Source organism: Caretta caretta, chromosome 9 (assembly GCF_965140235.1).
Source record: "Caretta caretta isolate rCarCar2 chromosome 9, rCarCar1.hap1, whole genome shotgun sequence".
In the NCBI taxonomy this organism is placed as follows: Eukaryota; Metazoa; Chordata; order Testudines; family Cheloniidae; genus Caretta; species Caretta caretta.
In genome coordinates, this window is record NC_134214.1 from 16,516,326 (window position 1) to 16,535,418 (window position 19,093).

The 19,093-nt window shown below is 41.4% G+C and overlaps 1 protein-coding gene across 2 annotated transcripts; it reads left to right on the forward strand.

Annotated features, from left to right (window-relative positions):
- The first annotated feature begins 7,622 nt into the window (after window positions 1–7,622).
- EIF5A2 (eukaryotic translation initiation factor 5A2) lies at window positions 7,623–18,768 on the forward strand. 2 transcript variants are annotated; one of them, XM_048864056.2, is made up of 5 exons: window positions 7,623–7,782; window positions 8,310–8,502; window positions 10,709–10,813; window positions 12,664–12,795; window positions 13,657–18,768. In XM_048864056.2, exons 2-5 carry the CDS (start codon window positions 8,338–8,340, stop codon window positions 13,714–13,716), a joined length of 462 nt encoding a protein of 153 aa, XP_048720013.1. In that variant the 5' UTR covers window positions 7,623–7,782; window positions 8,310–8,337; the 3' UTR covers window positions 13,717–18,768. The 2 variants fall into 2 exon arrangements, with proteins under 2 accessions (XP_048720013.1, XP_048720014.1); XM_048864057.2 differs by having other exon boundaries at window positions 8,313–8,502.
- Window positions 18,769–19,093: the final 325 nt, after the last annotated feature.

The following is a 19,093-nucleotide window of genomic DNA, read 5'->3' on the forward strand; positions in this document are numbered from 1 at the left end:
AGAGGTTTATTGCAGGAGTGGGTGGGTGAGATTCTGTGCATTGTGCAGGAGGTCAGACTAGGTGATCGTAATGGCCCCTTCTGACCTTAATAACTATGAATCTATGAAAAGATTTGAAAACTGCTGATCTAGACAGATATATGCCTATTAAATTAAAGCTTCATTTAGAAATCAGCAATGGACTATTTCAAACATTAAAACTGATTTGCTTAGTAGCCACAATAGAGCAGAAAAGTTGCTTTAAGTGAAAAAAAGTTCTTGCAATGAAAGATGTATGCCAGCAAATATCCATTCACAGCTGTTAACTAAAGAAAACAGGTTTGCAGACAACACCAAGAGATGCCACTTAGATTAGCCTATTGTTTAGAGTCATTTATAAACATTGCACTGAATGTAGTCCCTATCGCAATTAAACAGGCATGCTCTTAATTGGGTGTTGGGGGGAATATTAAGTGGCTTCTGTTGTCTTACTAATAGCATTAAAGCAACTGAGTTGGGGATTTCAGAAATAACTAGCAGGCCTTGTTCTGCTTTGGGTTCCATCTGTCTAGCTGTATGGGAGTATTTGTGACATCATAGCAGTCAGCACCTCTGAAAGTGTGTGTGTGTGTACTTATGGTATTCATTGCAAAGGAAATAGCACAAAACAAGCTTCTGCACTTCCCCCCAAGTTAAGGAGAAATATCAACTCCTATCATAGCCATCTGCAGTACATATTAGCATTGAAACACAGAAATCTGCTTGTTACCTTTAGAAGACATGAGTTTCAACTTCATGCTCTGATGTCAGACTAGTTAATTGCCACTTTTGCCTCAGTAAGTACTTGTATACTAATCCACCACATCAGAAGAACATGTGATTAAGAATACAGAGGGTGATGAAGCGGATAAGTTGGCATTTTGCTGTCAATCAACTCTAAAGAGAGCCCACAAAATGTTAGTATCAACACTCTCTAGCCCATTTATCCCAGCTAGGTCGTCGGAATGAAATCTATAACCCCAAGTCTCTAGTTCTGACACCTGTCAAGATATATGTATGAAACATTGTGATTTGGAGACACTCCCTCATAAGGGACCGTGATGTCAGTGTGGGAATTTGGAGATGTGCCTTGGAAGTAGGGGTTGGGAACACAGCATGGCTCTGTGCAGTTGAGCACCAGAGATGCTCCCCAGTTTGTTTTAATAAAGTTTTATTCCTTTTTCATTCACTGGTTGTTTATTTAATGAACCCCAAGCTCGTTACATGGTGTCAAAAGTGGGATCTCCGAAAATAAATTCTACAGAAGATTCACCAGGGTTATTTAGGAATTGAGAAGTGCAAAGGAGCACAAGCGTTGTGTATTGCCACAGATCAATCACAACATCACTAATGTGGTGGGAAACTGCTTTTCCTAATTGAAATCCAAGCCATGCCAACAAGCAGAGCCACTGAGACCTCATCCAGTTCCGCAAAAACTTAACGAGAAGGTCGGCACTAACTTATTTATCTGGCAATCAAAGGATTATTTAACAGTCTCAGATTATTATTCTCTATACCCAGAAATTTGCACACTGAACAGTACTAACAGTAAGTCAGTGACAGCTGGCATGAAGGGAATCTTCTCCAGACATGGAATTCCACATAAAGATTTTAGCGATAATGGGCCACAATTTTCCAGTGCAGATTTTAGGTAAATTGCCATAGATTTGGATTTTCATCACAAAACATCAAGTCCAAATTATCCCCATAAAATGGATCTGTGGAAAGGTCTATACAGACACAAAAGAACCTTATGAAAAAAGGCTTTTGACAGTGGAGATGATTTGTATAAAGTTTTATTGGTTTACCAAAATACACCTCTGGAGAATGGCTTTTCTGCAGCTCAGCAGTTAATGGGAAGAAGGAGCAGATCTAATTTACCAATTGATGCTAACCTGCTGAAATCTCATAACAATGAAACCATACAGCAGAAGAAAGAAATTCAGAAGTGGAAGCAGGAAATGCTGTAAAGTCTCCCGTGTAGCCGCATTAGCTATGCCTGCAGGAGAGCCTCTCCTGCCAACATAGTGCTGCCCACACCAGCACTTTCGTTGGTGAAACTTACGTTGGTCAGGGAGGTGTTTTTTTCACAACCCTGTACAACAAAAATTTTATCAACAAAAGTACTTGTGTAGATGAAGCCTAAAGGTCCTGAAAGACTGAGAGAGACTTGCTAACCTGCCTGGAGAAGGGGTATTAGAGGAAAGTGAATGGTAAAGACTAACTCCACAGTGAGGTGCTGGTAACCTCTCCTCTCTAAGTAGTTGAGACATTGGGTTTATAGAAATGTACTAGATGGGTTGAGAATTTTATGTGTATGTTATTAGATAGTTGTTAACTGTTAGAGAGAGAGAGAGAGTTAATTCTTTTTTCTTTAAATGGGAAGATGTATATGTTTACGAACTATTGTGATTTGGAGAGACTCCCTCATAAGGGACTGTGTTATGAGTGTGGGAATTTGGAGATGTGGCTGGAAAGGGGTGGGGGGCGGGGGTTGGGAACACCCCATGGCTGTTCACCAGAGACACTCTCCAGTTTGTTTTATTAAAGTTTTATTCCTTTCTCATTTACTGGTTTGTCATTTAATAAACCCCAAGATTGTTATAACATCATTAGCCAAACTGTGCCTGTTACAAATACCTGCATAATAAATAGGCTCTTAATGCCACATTTAGCTTAGATAAAAGAACAGAAGGACTTGTGGCACCTTAGAGACTAACACATTTATTTGAGCATAAGCTTTCGTGGGCTAAAACCCATTTCATCAGATGCAGTGGAAAATACAGTAGGAAGATATATATATATACACACAGAGAACATGGAAAAATGGGTGTTGTCATACACACTATAACAAGAGTGATCAATTAAGATTTTGTCATGTTCTCTGTGTGTGTATATATCTTCCTACTGTATTTTCCACTGCATGCATCCGATGAAGTGGGTTTTAGCCCACAAAAGCTTATGCCCAAATAAATGTGTTAGTCTCTAAGGTGCCACAAGTCCTCCTCGTTCTTTTTGCTGATACAGACTAATACGGCTGCTACTCTGAAACCATTTAGCTTAGATGTTTTCCTTTCATACTCACCAGCACCACCTGCAGACCAAATTAGTAAAGTGCAGCAGAAACCATTGAACAGAGGCTTCTCACAGGAACAACCCCAGATGACAGATGTTTTTGGAGAACCTGCAACCATATTTTACTCGATTTTATTCATTTCATTTGCCTCATATTTGTGTGAGGTTCAGTGGATATATCTTGGAGGGGAAAATATTAAGATTGTGTGAGGGGAATGGAGGTTGTTTCAAAGGAATCACTGTGATACAGTCAAAGCACCGTGTTGAAACCTCAGAATGGAAAGCTCTCACTTTTCCACCCCCACAAGACCATGTCTGCACCACTTTAACTACCAGCCCCTTAGCGTGGGTACAGTTATACCTGTTAAATGTGCTTATTGCAGGAATAAATGGACAATAGCTTATTCCCATCTACTTGTACTGGTATAACTGCATCCATACTAGAGGTTGTACCATTATAATTACTTCAGAAAAAATCACACCTAACTGTAAGTTATACTGTACAAAATCCGGGTGTAGCTCAGGCCTTTCCTGCCTAGAACGGACAGTTACCTCTGTCAGAATGTTTCCTAGTGTCACAAAGGTAGTATGTCAGAGAGCTGGGATTTACACCCAGATTTCCTGATTCCTAATCCTGATTTGTAATACAAACAACTGAGGTTGACCTCGCTACATCCCTCAAAAATTCACATCCCTGAGAGATGTAGTTAAGTCCCGCTGTAGATACTTCTACGTCAACGAAAGAATTCTGTCGACCTAGCTACTGTGTCTTGAGGGAGCAGAGTTACTACAGCAACAGAAACAGCTCTTCCGGTGCTGTAGCGAACGTCTACCTGCACCACTACTGTGACCTAGCTGCATTGCTATAGCTGCACTGCTGTGGCACTCGAACTATAGACATACCCGTAAATGGCTATAGGACAATTGGACCCTGATCTCTGACTGGTGCCTCTAGGTGCTACTTAATTCCAAATGAAAAATAATGCGTTCAATGTCATGCTCCGCCGCAGGCTGGGTGAGCTTGGACAAGTCACTTAGTCTCTCTGGGCATCAGTCCCCCATCTGTAAAATGAGGATAACAGCACTATTCCACCTCACAGGGGTGTTTGTGAGGTTTTTGGCTACCGCACCAATGAGAGGCTATGAAGTGTCCAGACTGATAGATGTCTATTACCCATACCAGCACTTCTTGGCGTTTTGTGGCAACTTTTACCAGCAGAGTGATAATTGCCTATCCGTGATGTCAGCTGGGGATTAGCCATCTTTGAATCAATTACCAACAGATCTATAGCGGTCCAAGGTTCCAGTTTCCAGAGGGCAATAACAACTTGTTTCTGGAGTATTATTGCCTCTTTCATCCAGGTGTACTGGAGCTCAAGGATTGGGGTAAGCTTCTCACACAGCTAAAGGAATGTTGCTTTCCTCGTATGAAAATTTGGGGCCCACTGCTGGTCATTGCATATTTCCATCATAATGGATTCCCACAACTCTATGCTTGTAGCCCCGATCCAGCTCTGATCTCTACAGGGGAAAAACACATCAACTAAGTCCATGTCTCTATGTCCGCAAGGTGTTGGCCTTTACTCCTTCTGTTTGTAATAGCAAGCTGCCACTATCTTCTGTGGGCAAAAAGCCACCCTTGAAACACGTGACATCACCCCCTGCAGCGGCTTTGGCAGTTGCATGCCAGAGAAAACATCGTCTCCATAAAAACCAGCATCTGTCAGTTCCAGTTGTTAGACTGAATGGGATCCATACCTGACAGCACAAAGATGTAATAGCACACGAAACATGGGAAACACCCAGAAATCTTTGTGTCTCCCATTATTAGATACAGCGTCAGTGTGGACATGGGGCATGACAGCCAGGATATGGAACTCAATTGCTGTGGTCATGCTCTGTCGAGTAAGGGCTTATCTAAACGGGGAAATGTAGAAGCATAACTATAGCAGTATAATTTTATCAGCATAGTTATGCTGGTAAATTCCCCATAGAGATAAGCCCTTAGGCTAAAGCAAGATGGCTAAGACCTGGTCTACACTTAAAATTTAGCATGACCTAGCTACATTGTTCAGTGGCTGTGAAAAATTCACACCACCGCACCATAGTTAAGCTGACAGATGCAGTTACATCAATGGAAGAATCTTCCGTTGATTGCTCCACCACTCAGGGAGGTAGATTACCTACACTGACGGGGGTGCGGGGGAGACCCTTCAGTTGCTGTAGGAAGTGTCTATGCTACGGTGCTACAGACACAGAGCTGTAGCTCTGCGGCTGCAGCGCCCATAATGTAGATATGGGCTGATTCATGAGTCTTCCAATCTCTGCATACAGAAGCAACAGCTCCCCCACACTACTCTGTCTTCTTCAAACCTTACCCTCAGCCCCACCTTGTTCTCAAAGGGGCAGCTCCTGTTAACCAGAATACAAACACTGAAAATAGAATAACAAAACAAATATTAACACAACACCCAAATTCACCTCTAACTATAATGTTTTACAATATAAACTCATTTTAATAATTATTCCTGTGTTCTCAAACTAACAAATATATTTTTCCTCCTAGACATGTCAGCAGGTAGGAGTGACTGGTGTGGGAGGCATGCTGTTATCCTCTAGGAGGAGTAGCCTGAACTGGGGATAAAAGAAAAGGAGTACTTGTGGCACCTTAGAGACTAACCAATTTATTTGAGCATGAGCTTTCGTGAGCTACAGCTCACTTCATCAGATGTTTACCGTGGAAACTGCAGCAGACTTTATATACACACAGAGAATATGAAACCTCCTCCCACCCCACTGTCCTGTTTCTTTTTGCGAATACAGACTAACACGGCTGTTCCTCTGAAACCTGGGGATAAAAGAGGCTTTAATGCAACTATTTGTGAACTAGCAATCACCTACAGCCCCCAACTAAAACCTTTCCAGCGCATCATCAAGGATCTACAAACTATTCTGAAGGACAATCCCTCACTCTCACAGACCTTGGGAGACAGGCTAGTCCTCGCTTACAGACAGCCCCCCAACCTGAAGCAAATACTCACCAGCAACTACACACCACATAACAAAAACACTAACCCACAAACCTATCCCTGCAACAAATCCCTTTGCCAACTCTGTCCGCATATCTATTCAAGGGACATCACCATAGGACCTAATCACATCAATCACACCATCAGGGGCTCATTCACCTGCACATCTACCAATGTGATCTATGCCATCATGTGCCAGCAATGCCCCTCTGCCATGTATATTGGCCAAACCGGTCAGTTTCTATGCAAAAGAATAAATGGACACAAATCAGATTCTGTTCCTGCTTCTGTTAGCAGAGTATGACCTAATTGTTAGAAAGAGCATAGCAAATATAACTATGCCCCTTCTTGACCAGCTATGGGAACTGAACCTGGGATCTCAAAGCATTAACTTTTACTAGAGCACAACGATAATGCACATTAGGATGGTGGTAGTAACGTACTCATAAACCTTGGTATACATCTAACCACTAGAAAGAGACAAAGATCCACATAGTGTAAGTTAAATGGGCCAAAGTATGCTTGTCTATCTGAAAGGCAACATGGCAAAGTCAGCCTGGTCAGCTCTGACCCACCCTCTCTCTACCTTGGGTGAGCAACAGCTGCTTCTGAGCTAGTGCTCTGTTGATTTGCCTAGTAAACTCTGAAATGTGGCAAGGGTGGAATGCGAGGCTCATTCCCAGGCCTGGTGTTTCATAGGTGGTGGGGGGGACATGCCAGTTAAGTCTAGGGTTACCAATAGTCCCTTATTACAAGGACTTATTTTTTCATCTCTGTACAAGATCAGGAATTGCTGAGTGCTGCAAAAAGGAGCAAGAAATACCCCTGGTGAATGTAAGTGAGCGCTGCTTATTATTAATACTAATAATAATATCAGGAAGAGGCGTGGTGCAGGGCTGCTAAGAAAACAACCCCTTATTTTGGAAATACTTTAGCAACCCTACATGCCACCGCCCTGCAGAACGCGCACCCCGGGCAGGCCGTACGCCCAGCATCAGGACTGTAAGACGAGTCGCCACGCCAGGATGTGTGGCACCAAAAAAGGGACGGCCCTTACAGCAGAGCGGGCAAGCCCCAAACCAGCCCCTTTACACGCTCAGAAGTTGCCTCGGTAGCAATGGCCGCCAGCGTCACGTGACAAAGCTGCTGGTTGGTGGGGGGAAGGGATATTGTGACCCAAGCCGCTTTCCATAGTAGGCGAGACGCAGATCATCCCACAAGTCTGTGGGGAAACCTGTTTCCGGTTGGAGAGACGCCCCAAGCGGAAGTGCTGTTGCTTTAAGGCATGTGGAGGAGGAGCAGCTCGAGGGGAGGGGAAAGTGAACTTTCCGCACCACGTGGTCAGACTCCAACCAATGCTGAGCGGCGGTGAATCGCCACGGTAGGGGCGCGGCGCGGCGCGCGGGTGACCCGGAAGTTTGTGCGCTCCGAGTCACATGGAAGAGGCGGGGCACCCGGAGCCCCGCCTAACCTGGCCTCCTGGCAGCCAATGAGAGCTGCGCCCGCGGCTACAAAGCGGAAGTGGGGGAGGTGGGGGAGTATCGGTGTGCGCGTGAGGCTCTACCGCTCTGTCCTGCCTCCCCCCCGCTTCCCCGGCTGCCGCAGTGCTAGAGGCCGGGCGCGTGTGCGCAGCGGGCGACGTTCCGTTTCCTGTCGGCGGGTAAGAGCCGGGCCTGGCGCGCGCCGCTCCCGGCCGTTGGAGTTGCCGGGGTCGGGCCACCCCGCCACTGAGCCGGGCGCCCCGCGGGAGGTGGGAGCCCTTCACCCTCCCCGCGGGTGGGCCGGGCGCACGCGGTGTGTGTGGCGAGCGCGGCCCTGTCTCCACGCGGCCGGCACCCCGTCCGCAGTCCGGCCGGGCGCCGCAACGGCGTCTCCGCAGGCACGTGGGCAGGGCCGGAGGCCTCCCTCGCGCCGCTGGCCGGCCCGGGGCGGGCCGACCCCTGGGCCCAGCTGAGGGGCTGCCCAGGAGCACGGGCTGCCCGGCCGGCCAGCAGCCTTGGGGCAGGTCGGCTCCCTGCGCCGCTCAGCGCCCAGGCAGGGTACACGTGCACCGCAGCTAAACCCCCGCGCCCGGCCCGGGCTAAGGGGCTGCTTAACTGCTGTGTAGATGCCCTGGGACCCTCCCCCCCACGTTTCTCTAAGCTGTCTGGTTGCTGGTAAAAGCTGCATCCGCTCCTTATTCTCTAGTAGTACCCGCTAACGGACCCAGCGCACCATGGCCGATGAGATTGACTTCACGACTGGAGATGCTGGTGCTTCCTCCACCTACCCCATGCAGTGCTCTGCGCTGCGCAAGAACGGCTTCGTCGTGCTCAAGGGACGTCCTTGCAAAATTGTTGAAATGTCAACCTCTAAGACCGGCAAGCACGGTCATGCCAAGGTAAACAGACTGGCATGCTCTCATACCTTTCCTTTTGGGCTTGAATATCTTCTCTCTCAATGACTTTATTTTTTATATTAATAATGTTGTGTGTGTACACATGTATACACACACACACACTCTGCACAAATCACCTGTCAGATCTTTAGATACACTTATAGTTATAAGAAAAGGAGTACATGTGGCACCTTAGAGACTAACAAATTTATTTGAGCATAAGCTTTTGTTAGTTTGTTAGTCTCTAAGGTGCTACACATACTCCTTTTCTTTTTGCAAATACAGACTAACACGGCTGCTACTCTGAAACTTCTAGTTTTGGAATTATTATGGACATAATACCAGTGTGCCCATGCCTCAGGGCAAGTTTTCTGTACTATTCAATCCCAACTCTTCAGCAAATGATAAACAGTGGGGGTAATATTAAAGACAAGATCCTATGTATGCATTTTCCTTGTAGGATCTTGAAAATTACATGGGGTAGACCAGAGTTTATGGACTTGATGGAAGTGCTCTAAGAAGGTAGAGGGATTACAGACTAGCCTTTGCCTAAACGTGGATTTGGAAGGCATTGGGTAATGGATGTTAACAGCCTACTGTAAACAACTGGAGGTGCCTCTAACATATTAAAGGACTCAATATAACCCATTTTATAGACTTTCCAAATTCTAATTTAGACTATCTAGAATTAAGGTACTGTATGAAAGAGTCTTGCCCCACTTTTTGAAACCATCTAAATGGCTTGGCTAAGTAGACATACTTTGCACTAGTCCTTGGTGTGGCTTCACTAAATTCTTATGTCTCTAGCTAACTGGCAATTAATTGATTTACTTAATCTGTTTTTTGAAGGCTGGTGTGGACATTCCCTTGCCTCTGTTCTAGGTGACAAATACTTGGCTTTTACCACATGCTAATTGAGTACTTAAGTCTTCACTACACTTTTGTACCTTGAAGTAGAAGCCTAAGGTATGTCTGTCTACTAAACAATAGCGGGTAACAGCAATTAACTAAAGATAACAAAAAAAATCTACGAGACCTACACCCGCCCCTGGGAACAGTATAGCAATATATGGGTTTGCAGGGGACACTCTAATGGCTTTAAAATGTTCTGATCAGACCCTCAGGCCTCGTCTACATGTTGTTTGGTTGACTAGCTACATCACTCAGAGCTGTGTTGGATTACCTAGATCAGTGGAAAATGTTTTCTGTTGATGCATGGAGCATATGAGCTATGGTGCTACAGCAGTGCTGTGGTAGCTGTGCAGCTGTAGCAGTTATAGTGTAGACACACTTTTGGTTAATCTTTTTCTAGAAACTGTTCTTAAAACTAGTTGTCTTCAGTGCCTACCAGCAGCTAAGATGCCCTGAAATAATTACCAAAATAAAGATAAGGGCAGGTAACAACCTTGGTCGTTTGGGTCTCTTAGTTAATTGACCTGGAAACAGCCCAGATTTTGATGTTTAAGAGGGTGGACAGGGAGACCTTAATTGGTGTTAACAGTTGATAGCCTGGTTTATACCAGGTTTTAGTCTACATTCCATTGTGGTAATACTAGTTCAGCGTAGTCTGGCAATCATGGGGGTCTTAGCATAGACATGTAACATCACAAAAATGTCTAAGACCATAGCAAAAAGACTTGTGAATAGGTTAGTTTGGTGTTGGCACTACTAGGGAGTTTTTAGAAATGCCCCTACTACTGGGGGAGAAGGGCTTAAATCCCACTTCTCTCTCATCTTTCAGGCCTGGCCCAAGCTAAGATTTGTAAGTATATATCTTTACCAGCACAGACTTTTTACTGTAGACTTGGCTTATACTGGGAAAAGAGACCTTTTGGCATTGCTGTACTGGTTAAGAGTGACTTTTTTTCTCACACTCCTAACCAACATAGCCTTAAATATCAAATCTAGTGATGTCATTGTAGAACTGGGATACCAAAGCTCTAATTTTCTTAGTCTCCTCCTTTAAGACACATGTTTCAAACCATCTTCATATATGACCGGAGGTGGGGGGAAGGGTACAAGCAGAACTTTCTCTTTCAGGTTACCCATAAACTCTTGGACTAAAATTCTTGCCCCTCCCATTCAAAGTGGAATCGGTTTTATATATAAAATGAACCAGTAACTTAAACTGTTGCCTTGAACAGCAGGCTGCCAGTGACTGATCCTAAGTGGAGAAAAAACTAATTGCTCTTTACTACTCTTCTTGCAGGTTCATTTGGTTGGTATTGATATATTCACTGGCAAAAAATATGAAGATATCTGCCCATCCACTCATAACATGGATGTTCCAAATATCAAGAGGAATGACTATCAAGTGAGTCCGTTTACTGATGATGTGATTAGACAGCTTCCTAACTGTTGTCATAATGACAAATTTCAGATACTACAAGTAAATTAGCTCCACTCCTAAACTGCATGTCATATTGTAGCTAGCTTAAAAAATTTAAAAAGTTGCTTCTCCCACTTCAGACCCTTTTTCTTTCTCTCTTCTGAGGGTAGTTACTCCCTTGTTGAACATACTAGCTCTAAAATTTTGGCCTGAAGTCTGGGATATTAACTTCATTTTGCTGTCAGGGAGTGCAAGGTGGTAATATGACTCTCTAATGGGGAAAGGAAAATGGTTATATACTGGAGGATGGGAAAGTATCTTTACTACAGGGGCGAGAAAAGACTTATCTTTGGTAAGATTTCTGGACTTCCTTCAGAGCAGCACATTTACTCTGGGCTTGAGTATACCTACTGAATTTCTTTTGACTTGAAATAGACTTGAACTGTTTAGCTGGCACTGCTCCAAAGTCATTCTGATTCTACTGAACACTGTTGAGGAGTGTAGATGCAGGGAACTGGTTCACAAATGTCCTTTGTTAACTTGATAACTTTTTCGAAGTGTTAGAAGGATGCTGACAAATTAACTAGACCTCAGATCTCTGCCACCTTCCTGTCTACTTTTCACTTCTCCATAACATAATTAACATCTTAGGATAGTCAAGTTTCTAGCCTTGTTGCTTCTATTCAGGCTTTTAGTCTGCGTGAAACGACAGCTCTGATGAATTCAGAGTGCACTGAGTTAAACATCTTAGAACCAAGGGCACTAGAAATTCAGTCCACTAACTCAGTGCAAATGATGTCAAAAGCTGGATTACTCTGAACGAATGAATTATGGAGGATGGTAACAAAATATGGTGTTCATCTTAAAGTTATTATTTGATATCTGTCCAGATCAAATGACATCCTCAATTAGTATTAATTGGCAAACTCAAGGTCACATGGTTAGAGTACTAATGCTAAAGCTCCTAATCAAGGTGGACTGTTCTTTATTGCCCCGGTATGCATCATGTACACTGCAGCCTGCAGTGTACATGTTCTGGATAGTAACTTTTCTTCAGAGCTGTTGGTGCTACATACCAAGTACTAAATCACAATATTAGAGCTTGAGCTTCCCATTTGTATTTTTAGCATTGTTGTCCTGGTTCTTTAGTTCACTTAGAGGTCCCTCTAGTAAGCTACTGAAAAGTAAGGCCCTCTCTAGAGCCATTAGGATATATGAACTTTCATATGTGATGCAGTCTTATGGGCAGTTCTAGCCTTTTGGTGTCCAAAGCTAGTTACTTGACTGTTACCATTCAAAAATTAAAATAGCTTAACTTTCATACAGAGAATGGCAGTCTAGAATTTCTTCCTGACTCACCTTGTGAGTGCCTTGTAAAGCAGCACTTAAGAGCTAGAGTTAAAAACCACTGCATTTGGTTCATTCAGATAAATGGAATCTGATGTGATGGTCTAGAGAAATACTCTCTAAATCATCAAGTCAGCTTATTTGTTTTATAGGTGCTACCACCCAGGACACTTACCCTTGTGCTTAATAACTTGACCACTTAAAACAAATGTGCAACTTAACTTAGTTTAGCAGAAGCTAATAGCTTTCAATCCCTTCTCTTGAAAGGTCATTTAAAACAGTCATGTCATGATTTGCAGCCTGATTAGGCAACAAAGTTAACATGATGATGTAGAATCTGTCTCCAAACTACTGTGATATTTGAAGCAGTAAGTAACAGGATGGCCTAGTTTCCATAGTTGATACACTGAATTAATACAAACTAGTAAATCTTGCTATTTAGACAAATTAGCAGGATGAATTTTCTAAAAACCAACTTCTCCCTATAGCTGATCTGTATTCAGGATGGCTACCTCTCTCTGCTGACAGAAAGTGGTGATGTTCGTGAGGATTTGAAGCTGCCAGAAGGTGAACTAGGCAAAGAAATAGAGGGGAAATACAATGCAGGTGAAGATGTACAGGTAAGAACAAAGTATCAAGGTGCCACTAAAGGGCAAGTTTAAAGGGTTCTGTACTTTCCATAAGATTCTGTGATAAAGAATGGTCCTGGTCTCTTACTCTCTCAATCTGAAGTTGGAAGCATACCAGTTTCCCACACTCTCAAACTCCTTCCTACCAAATTTAGGAGTATAGCTGTTACAAATGAACCTCCATAACCCAGCTCAAGCAGTTAAGTGGTGTCCCTTCTGTGGTTGATGGAAAGCTTGCCGGTTCTCACCTCAGTTGCATTTGCATGTGTCCAAACTCTTTGCTGTGCCACAAACTGGAAATTACAAGCCAAGTTGAGACCTGGTCTAAACTTAAGTTTTGCTGGCGTAGTTGTGTGGGCTCGGAGCTTTGGCGGGGGGGAAGGCGGGAAATTACACCATTACCCAACACAGCTATAAAGGTAAAAGTTGTAACGGAAATGCAGCTTATATGAGCAAAAGCACACTCTTGCTAGTATAAACTGCATCTCCACTAGGAGGGTTTGTCAGTATAGATAGGTTTAGCTGTCTCTGACATCTGCTATGAGAGAAGAACCAAGAGCTGCCAGTCACTAACATAACAGATGACCAAGCAGCAGGGCAAAGAAAGGGATGAATATCCAGAGAGAACACCTCATAGGGCCAGATGGAATGACCAGCTGTAGGAAACTTTTTGTATCAGATTAAACACATTTCCATGTTATCTGTATTTACTGCTACTTCTCAAACAAGAGGAGGTGGGGATAGGAGTCCCTCCAACATTAGTTTTCGGTGAAGTTTCTTTTATCACATATTGGTTTGTTTCTTGTGATTGAGTCATCCATACATTTTTAATGTTTATCTTTTGTCTTCTAGGTGTCAGTCATGTGTGCAATGAGCGAAGAATATGCTGTAGCCATAAAGCCCTGCAAATAAATGGGATCTCCAGGCTCGAGCAATTGCTCAGGTCCGGACAAACCACAGATCTTAAATTTGGTTCTGATTGTCACCAAAGCTATGGCCTTCACAAGCAACCTCATTTCTTTTTGGATTGTTTCAAAATAGTGCTGGATTCTGGATTAGTGTTGCAGGCTGACTGGCAATTTTCATAATCACTGAGGTTTTAATTCCTTCTGAATTGTGTACCTCTTCTAACATGCCTGTAGGCTTCAGTTTATGGGTCCAAGAAACCTGATGGTTTCGTTCATTAGCAGGTATATTTTATTTGTTTGAGCAAAACATGTCTGTCTGTGTGAACAGACAGTGTACAGTATTCAGGGGATTTTAGATAAGATAGTCAATGGTATCTAGGATTATAAATTAACCTAGAACATAAATAGTATTTAGTTTTTTGCCATAACATTTAGGTAGAACTGTCATAATATAGAATTGTTTTAACTTAGACATTAATATTTTGTGAATTGGGATTCTCACTGAACTGTGGGTGCTGATCACATTTCTTAGACCATGAAATTCAAGTGATTAAAAAAAAATGCCAATTAGCTTGACAAAGTCCTGGTGGCCATGTGCAACTAACTGTATTACCTCTTGTTATAATCTCCCTTTGCCAACTTGTTGGCTTGCTTATTGTAACTTTATAAAAATGTCAAAATCTGCCTTTGGTGTAGGCAGGCAGTCAGAATATTGGTCGGATGTTACATAGCCGGATTAAAGATGCACAGATAGGTGGGATTAGATGTTAAAGTGACACTTTCACTTGAGGCCTTTGTCAGACTTAAATAATAAAAATAGAAAAATGCAGTTCAGTTGCTCTTATTGTATTATCTTAAACTATAAAAAGGAGTGACTAACTCCACAGGAATCTCTTGCAGTGCTTCCAGCATTAGGTGTAAATGTTCAGGTTCTAACTACTTTGATTTTATAGCACAATGAGTATAGGTTTTTGACCACTTTTTTTTTTTGAAAATGAATTGTAGCATTGAGACTTAAATGAACATCTTGTATAAAGGAAACTTAACTATTATAAATGCAAACTTTTGCATTTGAAAAGTAAAATATACGCACAGCAGACACCAATATAAAACATAATCATGGCTCAAATATAGGAGTAGTAATAGTAAGTTACTACATCTACCTGTTCTAGAAATAAACATGGCAGAAGCTACATAGGTAACTTGCCATCAACACAGCAGTTGTTCCTGACTCATTTAAAAATGTGTATTTAGGCATGACTTTGTTAACAGCAAACATGAAAAGCTCTGCAAAACTGACAGAATTGTCACTAACTTAGCGTCTTGTGCTTTCTGTATAGTGCTTTTACACATAAATTTCATTCTTCTCTATAAATTAGTTCTACGACTAGTTCATGGCTTAAACTTAAGTCATATTTCCCTATAATGAGGCTTGGCAAAGCTAAATTTGTTTTTTATATTAAGTATTTTTTATCAACTCTAAATTTCAGTTGTAGGAAATTTGGGAGCAGGGGGAGATAATGGCTACTTAATGACAGCAGATGTTGAGATTCAAAAAGTTAACCATTATAAATCTCTAAAACACAAATGGCCAACATCATGTGTCAAAATATACAGCTAGATGTCCTTAAATCAAACTGCTCAAACAGCATTTTTCTTTGTACATTTTGTTTATCAATGCCGACATTTGTAGTTGGTTTGTGAGGATGGTCAAATAGATTTTTACTGATGGATTAAAAATCTGTCCTTCCAAGCCTACTTCTCATGAACCACTTTAAAAACTTGCCTTAAGCTTCAATGGCTATTGACTAATTTGGGAAGATTTAAATACTTGGAATGCTACCCTTGCAAAAGATACACTGTTCATAATCTATCTTTCATTGGCTACAGGAGCCATGACTTCATGCTACTATACACTCTTGAAATAGGTTTAACTTAGCGGTAGGAACTCTCCGACCTACTAAAGGGGTTGGAGCAGAGCAACTATCTATCTTATGAGCTGAACTTGTATATGAAACCTAGTCTACATCATGGTAGATTAATGAACCTGAGTGATGAAAAGTAAAACACACTGAAGGTATATATGTGCCTAGTATACCATGATGGAGGGGAGATAATCATGCAATCATGATCATGCAGCTCAGGCTAGCAATAAATAGCTACCTAATCCATCGTCAAAGCACAATGTACTGTAACTATCCTTACAGCAGTCAAGTATCACTACATATTTCTGCCTTGCTTATGGGGCATTGTGATTGAACTTCCTAAATGGCACCTTGTTTCGTATGCAACAATAAACTTGATTCTTAAAACAGGGCTCTGCACCCTACTACAGGCTGAAATCTATAGTGCTTTCTTAAGAGCTGAACCTCAGTGCTCTCCTTGTCTTCCTGTACTCTACCAGGAAGTGGAGTGTGGGAGGGTAGGAGGGAACAGCAGTGCTTGTTATGACATTTCAGTATCTCCTAATGTGGGTCAATAATAACCAGTGCCTCTGGACCTGGTCTTAAGGGCAAGATGCGGAGCCTGCAACCAGCTAGGATGTCTAGCACTGACATAACCAAGCTAATGCAAGTTCTGGCTGCTATAACTATATTTTAATATTGTTCAAAGGCTGGACAAATTCAACTCCTAGTGTAGCAACTTACTGTGTTAGTACACTTAAAGGTCACACATGCAACACAAATATTTCATGCAATCAGATGTTGGATGCAGCTGGTCCACAAGTGTGTCCAAAAGGTATAGGACTAGCTATCTCAAAGTTGTCCCTTGATTGAGAGATTTCTTAGAGCTAAAAGGCAGTTCTGCTAACCCCTGCTTGCAATTCTGCAAAATATAGGCTTTGAGATGACAGTACTTCTCCAAACAAGAGTTTGTTCTGTTGGCTGGTTCTGTAGCAGTCTTGCATATGACTAAATACCTATTGCTTATCCACCTTTGTAAAGCACTTTGAGATCTATGCAAGTAATTATTAGGTGGTCCAACATATGGAGTTGCTTGGAGAGAATTAATCTATTACTAGTATCTTGGACACTTCATCAGTTAAGTTACAGTATTATGTTTTACTAAACTTAAAACCAATGTTTGAGCCATTTCTTTAATAGCAAGCTATTTCAGCTTATTGTCAATAGTCATATTTACAATAAACCTTTAAATTAGCTACTAGTAGCCGTTCAAATTGCTGCATCTTCCTGAAATCTGTCAGAAGCTTCATGAGGGTGAATTTCGTGCACTCAAAGCTCCACTTTAAAACAGATCTTATCTATTTACCTGGTTTGTACTACTAGCTTCTAAATTAAGGGGTTTTTAATTAACTTGCTCCTACAAGAACATGAAAACTGCGAACTCTTAGCAGCTGCTACAATTCCCTAAATTGAAAGGTGGAAAACTAAGGGGTGTAGGAAATATTTTCACTTACTGTTACACTTTTATGGCACCAGTCTTTATAGGGTTTTTGTCTTTTCAAGTCTTTAAATGTACTATAGGCTGTTTTTGGCCTCAAATGTTGATAAATATTTAACAACTTAAATGGACCCTCTTAATTTTTGCTTGATATGGTTGCTTTTCGACTAGACTTGTCAGTTGAGCCATGATTTGAATGCATTGTTCTCAGGGCTGAAGTTCATTATTTTAACAGTAACTGCTTGCAAGTCTGATCCATAGTAGCCTGTAGCTTGCCAAAGACGGTGCACCGTCTGTATAGTCTCAGAATACTGTATTCTACATAATCTGTAAAAGAATCACATTTGGGAATAGGTCCAACTACTGTAGTTAGCAAGCTTACTGAATTCAAGCATGTTAAATTGTTAAATGGACTTCAAAATTCAATAAAATACACTTTTTGATGAATAATTAGAATATAGTTTGTTACAAGAATTCCGGTTTGGTAAGGAAGATTCAGTATGTCCTTACTACTAAGGCTGTTGGGTATCACAGTGAATTTTATGTATCAAGACCATTTTAATGAAGGTATAAATCTTAACATGAATATATTATGCTGAACATATGATGGAATTTAGTTTTGCACAGTTAATTTAGAGCTTCTTGAGTCTCATTTTAACATCTGTAGTCTAACCCTAAAGTATTTGGCTTTTGAGGGTGATTCTGTATTGTGGTAAATAACCAGTGTAAACTTAGAAACACTCTTGTTTAGTTTAAATGCTTGCTGCATATTACTGTAAAATAAATGATACCCCATTATTCTCAAATTATTCTATATTATAAACATATCAAGTACTAGTCAATGTATTTTTTTAAAAAGGGAGAAGGAAGGGGAGGGATGTTTTAATTACTGTATTTATGCAATGACATCTTACTAAACATAGCGCAAAAAAAAAAAACCCTGTAAATTATTGTATCTAGTCTTTAGGGATAAGTGAGCAAATAGACCTGTTGGTTATCAGCTGGAAGGATTCAAATATTTATATATTGTAGAACATATATTGCTTTTAAAGTCATAAAACCAATAACTTGAAAGGTATAACTGTACATCTTTCATTTCTGTAATAGTGAAGCTCTCAGTTACTAAGAGGTTTCAGAGTAACAGCCGTGTTAGTCTATATTCGCAAAAAGAAAAGGAGTACTTGTGGTACCTTAGAGACTAAGCAATTTATTTAAGCATAAGCTTTCATGAGCTACAGCTATCCGATGAAGTGAGCTGTAGCTCACGAAAGCTTATGCTCAAATTGGTTAGTCTCTAAGGTGCCACAAGTACTCCTTTTCTTTTTGTAGTTACTAAGAGTAAGGGAAGTTTGGCTTACAAAAGATGGTTGAAAAAAGGCCCTTTAACATTTAGATGATGAAGAAGCTGGCTAAAATGTTTCTATGAAATATTTGCACATTTTGACTTTTAGTTACAGCAAGGGGGATAGTGGAAGCTAAACTTAAGGTCCAGTCTTTAAAATACCTTTTTTATTCACTACCTTTAGCAATACATTTGTTCATTCCGTGTGAAAAACATTTTTTTTAAATTAGAAGGGCTTGTCATAAAGTTGTACTGGGGGCAGAGGAGTGCTGACTTTCCTGTCAAAAGAAATAAAATCAAACTCTAACGTTTTATAGTGACTATTTCTTGACATGTTGTGAATGTTGTAAATTTCTCCAAGAATAAAGAAATATCATAGTTATGGGCATGATATAAGAACCTGATTTTATCAGGAAATACTCCTTTGTATATGAGTAGGTAGAAACTTTGAAGTTGGAAGAGTACTTCCCTAACAAACTGAATGATAGTTTAGAAAGAAAGGTGATGGCTCTCTGAATGCTGCAGTCATGCTCCTTATAGATTTCTCAAATTGCTGGGTTTCGTCTAATTAGGAAAGAAGCAAGGTTTTACTAATCCATTGCTTCTAACGTAACACAAATGGGGTGACACGCTGCAA